We start from the raw sequence: 11,831 nt of genomic DNA on the forward strand, positions 1-11,831 counted from the left end.
CCTTCCCGAGCAGCCCCGGCGGGCCAGGAGGGACCCGGCGCATCTCTTAACGGGCTTGGCTACGGCAGGGCCAGCTGTGTAGGCACAAGCCGGGCTGGTTCCCCGTTAGCACCAACCACATGAACCCCGGGAAAAGCCCCGTTGCAGACCCGCGCTTCGGGACATGCTGTGCCTCCCTTCTGCTGTCACTGCAGCACCCCTCTGCCGTCTGGAGAGGGTTTATTTACAAGCCAGAAGGAACCTCAGCTGGGCTGTCATGTTTCCAGAAAGGGAGGTGGAACCGGCAGATTGAGAAAGGCTGCGGGAGCAGTTGTTAAATTAAGCGTATTTAAAAGTTATCTCGGGACACTTGTTTACAGGGTGTCTCAGAAAGTGCAACTTCTACAGTTCTTCTCAAACCAGAACAAATCAACCCTAAATTTGACTTCTGCTTTTCTTATGCTGGAGAAAATCCGCCAGTTGTGAGGGCAGTTCTCATTGTTTCTGTCTCAGTCACGTGAGACATACTTGTTTAAAAGAGCTTCAGATAAATTGTTGATCGGGATGCCTTAAATCAAGAGATGTTCAGGACAAGTTTAAAATAAAATTTGTTTGACCTCACAAAAGCATGCAAGGTGATTCTCTGTGCTGCACCGAATTCATTGTGGGTTTATGCTACTCAAGACAGTGTCCTCATAAGCAATGCCAAGGTTTGTTTTCTTTTTAGCAAATGTTGCAGGAATGAGAAAATTTCCATTTTTATAATGTTTTATAAGCTCATCTTTAGAAGTTCCTTCAGAACAATAGTGTGTACAAAAAAAGTCCCCAGGAGCCCTTAAACGCTGTTTGCTGTGCATCCCCAGTGGCCTAAGCGTCATTTTCAGTCAGGCTGAGGATAGCGTTACAACACAACTGAATGAGTACGAATGGACTGAAACAAACATTTAAGGCTAATTGTGTTAGTGTCCCTTTCTGTTTAAAACTTCAAATGCTGTCATTACTGTTACATGTTTCTGAAACATTTGGAGCCCAAGGATTTTAAGTCTTACTTCCTTTTGATGCATTTTTGTCAGATAATGGAAAAGAAGCATGTTGAGATACTAAAGGTTACGGTTCTGCAAATAACTTTTTTTTTTAACTCCAGGCTTTCCTTGCATCTTAAAGCTGTATTCTTTCAAGTGTCTCAAATGCTATTTCATACACTACTGCTTCATCAGCTGCTGAAGCTGACTAAACTTCATATATAAAGAGACATTAGTGCTTGAGAAAGGAGCTATTTGTGGACAGTCCTGATAACTGAAGCTTTCTCTTCAGAAATAAAACAGTAAAGCGCTGGTATCATAAGCTTTCCCAATATGTGCTAACCCTGATTTGCAGACATCTACCACTGCCTGAGAGGAAGCATCCATAAGCCAGTCTGTGCCATCCAGTCTTCTGTTTCTCTTCTTGTTCTTTCTTTAAGATCTCCAGTTGCAATTTGAGGTATTGTCCAGTGAGATTACACAAGCCAGTTGCCTCTGGGACAGGCTGTTGTGAGCCATGGGCTCTTGGAGGCGTTGGAGCTAAAAGGCAGGCCGTGTGGCACGGAGCCAGACAGGGACTTGGCAGATCTAGCACACTGGGTTCTAATGGAACTTCAAAGTCAAAGCTACCTGTGATGGCCACCTTGATTTTTATCACAAAGGCAAAATCTGACCAGCATATGTCCAGAATTCCCCCCCCCCCAGCTTTATGAAATGTCTGCTGTCTATCTTCATTTAAAAAAAACCCTCTAGGATATGCTGTTTACCAGGCTGAAATTGTGGCGTACGACTCTATAAAATGCATCCTTCTTAGCTGGCTAAATCCTAGAGTACAGACTGTAGTTCCCAAAAGTTGTGGTTGTTGACTTAATGCATAGTGATTAAAGTCCTATTGATAAAATAATTACTTGTTCTTTGAGTGATAGAAAGAATCTGGTAAACAGAACAAAAATGTTTTGTAACTGTTATGTCACTGTAAGAAAAGATATTTATAAAACGGTGGAACTAAGATTTTACATAATGATAGGCAAGGACATTCCTAAGTTCAAGTCCATGAATCCTGGTTAGTAATAACAAAATTCCTTTTCTTTTAATGAATTTCCTCCTGTGAACTGATAAATTAATTGTGTATCTTTAATTTCTACTTTATGTTGTCATTTCATAGTGTTTTACATATACTGAATATTTTTTTCCTTTATGCCATAGTTTTTTCTCTCTCTTACTATATCTTTCAGAAAGCAGTAGGAGAGAAGAACATTTGAAAACAAACACATTCCTTTTATAACAAATACTTCCTTATGTATCACTGCCCTTTTTAATTTACAAGCTTTTTCAACCCATATGATATCAAGATTCTTGGCTTTTATTCAGGCCTTGTGGCTGTAACTATATTCCTTTCGGAATGGCGCAAAATGTAATGTGTCATGATCTGGCCAAATTGCAAGTAATATAAAATTATGACTTAACTGTCTTGTCTCCTGACTGTTGTATATAATAATGTTGCTATACAAATGAAGCTATTGGTTATTATGTGGAAGCAATATTCTTTGATATCCAGAGGAAAGTGTAGCTGTCTTCTGTGTCAACTACTTTGGCACTCATAACACTAGACCAAACAGGAATGCTATATTCCCAGCAAACAGAAATTCCTCATTCTCTGGAAGTTTTGTAAAAGTTGAATGGAGCAGTTTAACCTAACTGTTCTGTGTATGAATATCACTTTAAATTGAAATACGTTGCTGTACAGATGTTAGTGTTGTTGCTTTTGGCAAAAACTGTATAGATGCAAGATTATTTCAGTAAGTCTTTTTAGGAGCAAGTGCTGTGATTTGCCAGTGTACAGAAATGTATATTATTGTTTGCCATTTGAGATGACAGGATTTAGACATAGTCAGTTGGTTAAGAATCATTTAGCACAGTCTTTGCATATACCATTTCATTACCAGGAAATTTTATCGAAGCTGCTATATTTTGAAGAATTCATAACACAAAAGTGACATTTCTATCTACAGAAAGGAAGGTACCGGCTATAGGATGTACTTTGTTATTATTAATGCTGCTTCACAAGCAAAAGTAAACCTGAACTCCTGTGATACTTTAGAAGAATCAGGAAAGTACTAAAATAATTATGTAGGAAGTAAGGGAGGGGGAAATTATTTCACATGTCTTGAGGCCATTTGTTAAGCATTAACCTTTGATAAACAGTATGTTTATCAATGCAAGAAGAATCCACATCAAACCATTTGATAAACTATGCTCTTTGGTCAACCTGCCACTCACCATTTTCAATGCCTGCTCTACTTCTATAGTTGAAAATCTGCTTTCTTTAAGCCTAATCAGACATCCCTGAATGATCTTCCAGAGATCCACCATAAATTTTACCACCTTCTGTTTTCCTCCTTACAACAAGTTGAAATATTCCTTGTTTCGATTCTTCTCTGGTGTCTCTCATTGTCCCATCATGTGCGGCTCTGAAGAGCCTGGCTGAGTCTTCTTCATAACCTCCTCACAGGTACTGCAGAGCAGCTAACAGGGCATCTCAAATCCCTCTCCCATGCCGAATAAGCCTCTTTGCCTCAGACTCTTCTCACAGGGTATGTACTCTGATTACCTGACCATCTTGATGGCCCTTCACTGAACTTGCTCCAGTTCTTCGATGTCTTTCTTGTACAGGGGGCGCAAAACTGGACACTGTATATTAGTTGGAATCTAATAAGTGCCGAATAAAGGGGAATAATCACCTCCCTTGATCTACTGGCTCCACTCCTGTCAATACAGCTCAGGATGCTGCCAGGACACACTGCTGGCTCCCATTCAACTTGCTCTCTGCAAAGACCCCCAGGGCCTTCTCAGCACAGCTGCTCCCCAGCCAGGCAGACCCCAGCCTGCATCCTTGCAAGGGGTGAACGACATACACTCCCCCTGTGTACTCCTTCCCAAGAGGAAAAGATGAAAAAGCAAATATGAAAAGATGTTCAAGACTTTGTCTAATGTACTTATGGAAAGCTCCAATTCTACAGTGATTATATAGTCATGAAAAATCTTACAGGAGTTAATAGTTGGTTTAGCACTTTGCTATTCAGTACCAGCCAGCATCCAAAAAATTCAAAGCTAAAAGCAGATCAAAATAACCAGCTTTTGTAAGTAAATGTGCATTCAGTAGTGACACAATCAGCACAAGAAAGGTGGCTCCTTGTCTTTTTTCACTTAGGGTATTCTGTCATATTCCTTCTGAACAATGGGTGTTTATTCTCTGTTCTTTATCCTGTCCTCATTTGTTACTAGAGACGGTCCCCCTGACGGCCTGCTACCAATCTCTTATTTCATAGGTGTTTTTTCTTAGTATCCTCAGATGAATTTAACACAATTCTCCAGCAATCCCATCTTTTCTCTGTCTTTCTTACACCAACATTGTTGCCAAAGTAATTACAAAATCAGGAATTGTTTCAAAAGGTTACTAAGTGACAGACATGACTTCCATGACCTTATTTACAAAGCTGAAGCACTTAAATTGAGGAAATAATTAAGAACTTTGTGTCACAGACTACATATGTGATACACTTATGATCATATATTCTTTTGTGTTGTATATCTTTTTTTGTAACCTGTGGCTAGCACGGTCCATTTGGTATTTTGATTTTAACATCTAACTTATATTAAGGGGCTTTTAAATGAGAAATACTAAGACTAATTTTTTTTTCCAAAGAATTTGCAATTGTTATTTCTTGTCAAGAGTTACATACTTGTAAATATAGTTTAACAGAGAGACTATATAAAATTTTTACTGTAAAATGGTGGTTTACAATTATAGTTGCGATTGGTATTTATATATAGTTGTCATGTTTCTTTTTCAATACAATTGTCTGAAATGTATCTCTGTACACCTACTGGAGAAAACAGTGCTTATTTAAGATCAGAACTTATATTTTTTGTAATGAGTTAAATTATTTTGTTTAATCATTCATCAGACTGATTCATACTATACAGAAATATTTTTCTTAGAGTTTTCTAAAGATGCTGTCAAGCAAGTTAGCCATATTTTGCCTTTAGAAATACATCTTGCTTTGAATTAAGTAAGCTGGTTCATAATACTTGCATACTCTGTGTGTGTCTTTAGTGTGTGTTCTTAATGATTTAAAATAGGACAGTTATTCAAACTTCAAACTACTTCAAGCTTCCCAATTGTAAGGAGCAAGTTGTTATTAGCCCCCCCAAAAGTACTTTTGCACAGCGAGCACAGTGCAAGGCAGACTGATTGGTACTAGCTGCACCTACCAGCTCTGCATAAGTCTGCCAGAGACTGAGCAAGGGCTCCTTACTTGGCTTCAGGTGAGGTTATTGGGTGCCTTCACCTTCAGCAACAAGTTAAACTGAAGGAGCCTATTCATGATTGGTTCCAGACAACTTTGTCATTGCTCTAAAGGATCATCGCACCTCCCTCACTCACTGCACAGTCTGCATGCTTTCAGTACTATGTGGCCATGTACTTAGTGTTAATCCTTCAAACAAAAGGAAAAACCTTATTTTTCAGTTACATCAGTGAATTAAGCTATATGGTGAATCAGATTAACAGGTGCTAGTTTCAATGCAGGGAGAGGGCAAAGATATGCAGCTGGGATGGCAAGTCTTTGATGACAGTATTGTCCTAGTTTGGCTTAAGCAAGTCATTAAACCATGCCCGTATTTGACTGACTTTCCCTGAAACAAAGAGCGAACACTCACCTGGCTCCTTCTGCCAGCAGAAGTGATGGGAACAGTGACAAACAGGTGTGTCAGTTGGTTGTTTGCAAAGAAAGTATCTGCTTATGGGTCTAATACATATCGTAGTCTCAGCAGTGAAAGCAAAACCACAACAAACTGAAGATCATATAAAAAGCTAAATGATTCAGAGTCCTTACACAAAAGAGGAGAGACAAGTAGGGGAGCACAAACTTCAAATGCCTGAGGGAAAAGAGCTTACCTGGAGGATGCAGACTGGGAGGAAGATGGCTGTTTAAGCTCCTGAGGTCAAATGTGCGGTCTGTGCTGTTTCCAGCAGGAAACTCAGGGCTTCAGCAACTTTGTACATTCAGTCCTGTGAACACACAGACATATATGCTTGAGCAAAAAACTTGTGGGGGTGCTGCGAGATCTTGCTGGTGATGTTTTGAGTTTGCTCTGTCACTACTGAAAGGCTGTGGAAACTAGGGAGGGCCAAAGAAAGGCAGATACCGTACTCATCTTCGGAAAGGGCAAGAAATCCTGGGAACTACTGGCTGGTCAGACTCATTTTGGTCCCTGGGAAAATCATGAAGCAATTCTTCCTGGAAGAACTAAGTTTTGACCCTGCTTAGAGCAGGCAGTTGGCTTTGTCACCTCCCAAAATCTGTCCCAACCTCAATGATTCTGTGATTCTATGGAATGTACTTATACAGACGTTTTCAAAATCCAGTATACAGCACAAGGCCCAAGACTAGATTGCTCAGTCACTCTGCAGGTAAATCACTTTTATTTATACCATGTGAAAAGCGTAAGCTAAAACAATTTTTTTTTTTTTTTAAATTTAAGAAGGTTATAATTCTTCTGTATGCACAGAATCTCTCAGACCTCTCCCAAGAGTTGGGTAATCATCATTAGCCTTGTTTTGCACTTGACCTAATCACGTACTGAGATTTAAAACTATGTAACAGACACAAAGGTCTAGTGGGAAACTTGAGTACAGAGATCATCATACATAAACCTGCCATGAACTTCCTTGTCTCTAGTAATTGCCTGTTGACTGCTCTAAATAATTATCTGTTCCATTAATAATCATTGCTTTGTGGTTTCCTGTTTTCCGAGTCCATTACAGTCCCTTCCCCTTCTCTGAGAAAACTCTTACCAGAACTGAGAAGTACTTTTTCATTATATTGATTCCTTTTAAGGTGTACTTATATCATTTGGGTTCTAAATGCTTGGTAAGCACAGGAAAGTGATTTGATCAGTACAGCCTTTTCCAAAGTGAAAGTTGCTGCTCAAACATGCAGCAGAGTTAGAAGATACAAACAAAACACTAATGTGCAAAATAAATGGAAAAATTATTCCATATTATTTGGTATAAAATATCACTGACGCATTGTGTTAAGTTGTTGTCAGCTTTTTAAAATAAAGATTTTCAGAGAGAGGGAAAATAATAAATAACAGTTCCACAATATGGGAAATTTAAAAAACCCAGGAGTATCTGCTTATGTCCTGTCTCAGTTAAGAGGAGATACAGAATACAAGGAATGTCACAAAAAGACAAGCAGTGGTTATCATTTATCATTTGGGGATAGAGAAGTGAAAGTGCAACGGGACAGAAAATATAAAATTTATTAAAGGAAATTCTTTGGTTTCATTGTTAATGTATATTGGAGCCAAGAGCTTTGAAAGATTCAAAAAGGATTAGAGATTTATATGGAGGATAAGAACATCCACAGTTACTTTAGATTAAAAGCTCCTGGAATATAAGCCGTCATGTTCCAGGACATTAGACAACCTATAAAACAAGAGGATTTAAAGAGAAGTTTTCCCTAGGAACAGGATACTGTGTTTGTCCACTCTTGAGTTACTTGGCTTCTTCCTCTGGAACATTTAGTATTGGGAACTCAAACCCTGATACTAAACTCATAGTTCTTTTGCTGCTGAATTTAGGCAAAAGTATATAAGCTAAGCATTTCTTCTTCCTGCCCACAGGTAATGTCTATTCTGTCATCCAAAGAAGGACAGGTGACTAGACTGACTAGATCTATGACTGACTTTATTGAAACCTAGAATTGCTGGCATTTCTTTTATACATTCTTTTATATGTTTTAAGTATTCTATATATATTCTTTTAACTGTCTCATATTTCCTTATAAAACAGCATCAGTGCTCTCTAATGATACTACCACATCCTACTCCAGTTGTTACTGCCCCTGTAGCAGAACTGGCAGAACCATGTCAGTAGCACAGACAATATGCTAGTGAAAACCCACCTGTAGTTTCAGTGACACACCAGACGATGAACTGGAGCAGCTCGGCTATGGGCTAACATCTTGTTTTGTGAACTCTGCTAGAGAAGTTGACAAAGGGGTAGGGCTGGACACTCAAGTGATAATTTCATAATCTGCCGCAGAAGGACGCATCATAGCTCACCTGCAGGAACCCAGAGTGCTGCAAGTGATACAGATACGAACTTTGAGCAGCCAAGCTTGAAAAGGTTCTCCATTATTATCCTCAAATCATGAACAAAGAACTAGAAAAATGTGATGCCAGAATGTATTACGTATAAGGGACATTGATAACAAGGCTATTGAATCAAGTCCCGTCTTTTGATTCAGGAAAGCTTGCTAGCCAGTGTCTCACTGTATGCTTTGTTTTATTTAGTTGCAGATCTGGGACACGGCTGGCCAGGAGAGATTCCGAACTATCACACAGAGTTATTACCGCAGCGCCAATGGAGCAATCCTAGCCTATGATATCAGCAAGAGAGGCTCTTTCCTGTCCATTCCTCGCTGGATCGAGGATGTGAGAAAGTATGCCGGTTCCAACATAGTACAATTACTGATTGGTGAGTTAAAAATATTAATACCAAGTGCTACAGGTTACTCTACAATGTAATTTGTTGCAATAATGGTTTAAGATGGTTAGAAGTTTTATTTTTGGTTGAAGTAAGATGTATGTAACAGAGCCAACTGGAAATTTTCCCAATATTTTTTTTTTTTAATTAGAAAGTGCTAATTCATCAAAACAGAATGTTTTGCTTTGATTAACTACTGTTAAGAAGTAGACAGCTTTGTATCAGAAGCCAGCTTTGAATCCTTTGCGTCTCACTTAATGGAGAACTGGGTACCCAGAATTTCCAGGTTCTGAGGCACAGCTGCTGCAGAACTATTCTCACGATAAGGATCATGACATTTCCAGGGTCCAGAGAAGCTCCATTATATCAAGCTGACATGTCTTGGCGAACTGGAACACCCACCTACTTTAGCAGATGGGGAGTTTCGGAAGGACTTCAGTTCTCTGCTAGAAGTTCTGCTTCCCAGCCCCAATGTTTCTGACTCAGATGCAGCTCTCGGGGCCTGTAGACCCACTGATACACTGTCAGTACTATCCTAGATTTCCCTAGGTACCAGCAGACTGCTGTTGTTTTCACAAAATGGTTTTAGCTTTCATTTCTAGCCCATTTTTCTTCTGTTACACCACCACCCTTCAGTTACTGACTTTTTTGTTCTCTATATGAGTCATACAGAAATACAGGTTGGAAGGGGCTTAGGGGATCATCTAGTCCAACCTCCTGCTCACAGTGACGCTAATGTCAGGTTGGTCAGGACCATTTCAGTCAAATTTTTTAAATCTCTAAGAATGGAAATTCTGCAGCTTCTCTGGGCAACACGAGAACCTCCTGCTAAATACTTACTCTGACATAAATAGTCATTATAAATTACTCTGTTGTTTCTTTTTCTTCCAGGAAACAAGTCTGACCTAAGTGACCTTCGAGAGGTTCAGCTGGAAGAAGCTCAGAGTCTGGCTGAACACTACGATAATATCATCTGTGCCATAGAGACCTCTGCGAAAGACTCCAGCAATGTGGAGGCGGCTTTTGTGAAGATGGCTACAGAGCTCATGATGAGGCATGGAGGCCCTATGTTCAGTGAGAAGAATACTGACAGCATCAAGCTTGACAGCAAAGACGTTGTAGAAGGCTGGGGGTGTGGCTGCTGATATGAGCTAGGTGATATCCCTAATTTTACTGGAATTTAGATGGTGCTTCACCCTAATGCTGAGTAGCATGGTAGCCATATTCTCCTCCTCCTGTGAAACCAGCAGTTTTGTAGAAGTTAGACACAATCCTGTTTCCTTTGGTGTCTTATTTTTAAAAAGGGACTCTTGAGAGGTAGTCTTAAAAGTCAAACCCTCTGAAAAACTTACTCAACATTTGTCCCCACCATTTCTTTTCTGTAACCTTCATACAAGTTACAAAAGTGGAGAAAACAGCTTTGAACTGGTGATGTGGGGTGGGGAGACAGATGGTTGGGGAGGAGACTGATGCACACCCAAAGTTCTAAAGCATTTAGCATGGGACTTGGAGGTAACATGGTAACATGGAGGTTGCTTTTGGAATAGGTAATCTTGACAGTGTCTCTTTACATCCTCAGCACTCCACCAATGACCAGAAAGTGACAGTGTCTTTGATAAAGGTGTTTCAACTGTCAGAATACCCAACATTTTGATTACGGGACCAAATAGCAGTCACCTGTCCTAGGACATATGGATTGCTAGTTAGTATTGGAATAGGCCCAGGTGGGGAAAACTTCTCTCAGGTTTTGTTATAATTTTTTTAAGTTATCATTTTAACAAAAAGCAAAATCAGCCTGAGCAATATCACATGACTTGCTGTCAAGCAGGATTGGACCAGTTGTAGTTATTTTAAATACTGCCTTGAGGAGAGGGTAGATGCATTTCATTTGTTGTTTGCACAGTGATAGCCCCCTTTTCCAAGTGGGTAATTGCCCTCAGGTCTCTTAATTTCATTCCACAACTCAAGACCTGCACCACTGGAAACAGAAACTGGAGAAACCTTGAACCGACTGGTAGCCATGATCTGCTGTGTGCCTAATGGTCATATACAGGGTTAATTCTGGTCATACATTTGACATTATGTTACCAGAGTGTGTATTGCTTAAGTGGCATAAGTATTTGGGCGGGGGTTGGTTTGTTTTTTTAAACCATCTCTTTAAATACAATCTGGGCATATAATGGGAAAGAAGACCTCAGAATAACCGAAAACTGCATGCATTGCAACTTCTTGGTTGTAAGAAACCAGCATCTTTGTGAGTGATTCCCTCCCAACTTTGTACTCAACTGCTTCCCTCTCCCTATGACGAGTTACCAATTGCTATCTTTCACTGTTGATCAAAAGTCTACATTGTTAAGTAAAATAGATTTCATAATTCAACTACATATTCTTTCATAGTCTTTCAGATTCAGCTCTGTATTACATGTTGTAGATGCAGTTGAAGTACTGATAACAGCAATCCTCTCTGAATTTACACTCTCAAGCACCTTACAAAAACAGATTTGCAAAGGGAGCAGAAGCAGGATTATTTTTGACTCTGCAGTTAAAGCAAAGATGTTCAGAGGTAACAAGTGATTTTTGCAATCCTGATACTTTGAAGGAGCTCATTTTCAGAAAGCACCCACTTAAAGTGAAGTCACTTGTCCCGTTTGAAAATGTTGATCAAAAAGGACCTGGATTGGTTTGCTACTAGGGCTACACCAGTTTTTAGCCATTCAACATATCCAGTATCATGAAAATCAGGAAGATTTAAGAAAGGGCTAATGGATCCTAATTTCAATACTGTTCATCCTCCTACAGAAAATATTAAACCATTCTCTAATCTTTCTGTTTTTTTAAGCTATGAGGTAGATAATTGAGGAGTTACATATGCTTTGTAGCCTGTTTGCTTCTAATCTAAGGCATTAATTTTCAAGTTTTATAGTTGTAAGAGTGAAAAGGGCCTTAAATTTTTCAATTAGTATAGTTTTCACAATTCTAATGTTTTATATGGAAGGGCAGGTTGAGCTGCAGTACTCAGCAGTATTTTTTGGATAGTTTTCCAGGACATTCCCAGCTCTCCTACATCAAAAGATAACACACAATAGGTGTCCAGCAGTAGCTAGACACTGAAAATGAAAACTGTCCAAACTCTGGATTTGTTGGCAATTAGCTAACCCTGTATTCCACTTTCAGGAGAAACTATGAAGATGGTCCAAGCTAAAAACTCAGTCCTGATAACTGTTTTTCCTCCTGGTTAGATGGTCCTTAAGATACAGAATACTAGCAAGTAT

General features: G+C 39.4%; 1 protein-coding gene across 1 annotated transcript in view; it reads left to right on the forward strand.

The window, feature by feature from the left end:
• RAB43 (RAB43, member RAS oncogene family) overlaps nt 1–9,723 on the forward strand; it is a 29,963-nt gene extending 20,240 nt beyond the window's left edge. Inside the window, exons 2-3 of the mRNA XM_009889955.1 lie at nt 8,367–8,550; nt 9,451–9,723. Of these exons, the coding sequence (XP_009888257.1) occupies nt 8,367–8,550; nt 9,451–9,704 (438 nt within the window). The 3' untranslated portion in view covers nt 9,705–9,723. The remainder of the gene's footprint in view (nt 1–8,366; nt 8,551–9,450) is intronic.
• The last annotated feature ends 2,108 nt before the right edge of the window (nt 9,724–11,831 follow it).

Source organism: Charadrius vociferus, unplaced genomic scaffold (assembly GCF_000708025.1).
Source record: "Charadrius vociferus isolate BGI_N301 unplaced genomic scaffold, ASM70802v2 scaffold67, whole genome shotgun sequence".
NCBI lineage: Eukaryota > Metazoa > Chordata > Aves > Charadriiformes > Charadriidae > Charadrius > Charadrius vociferus.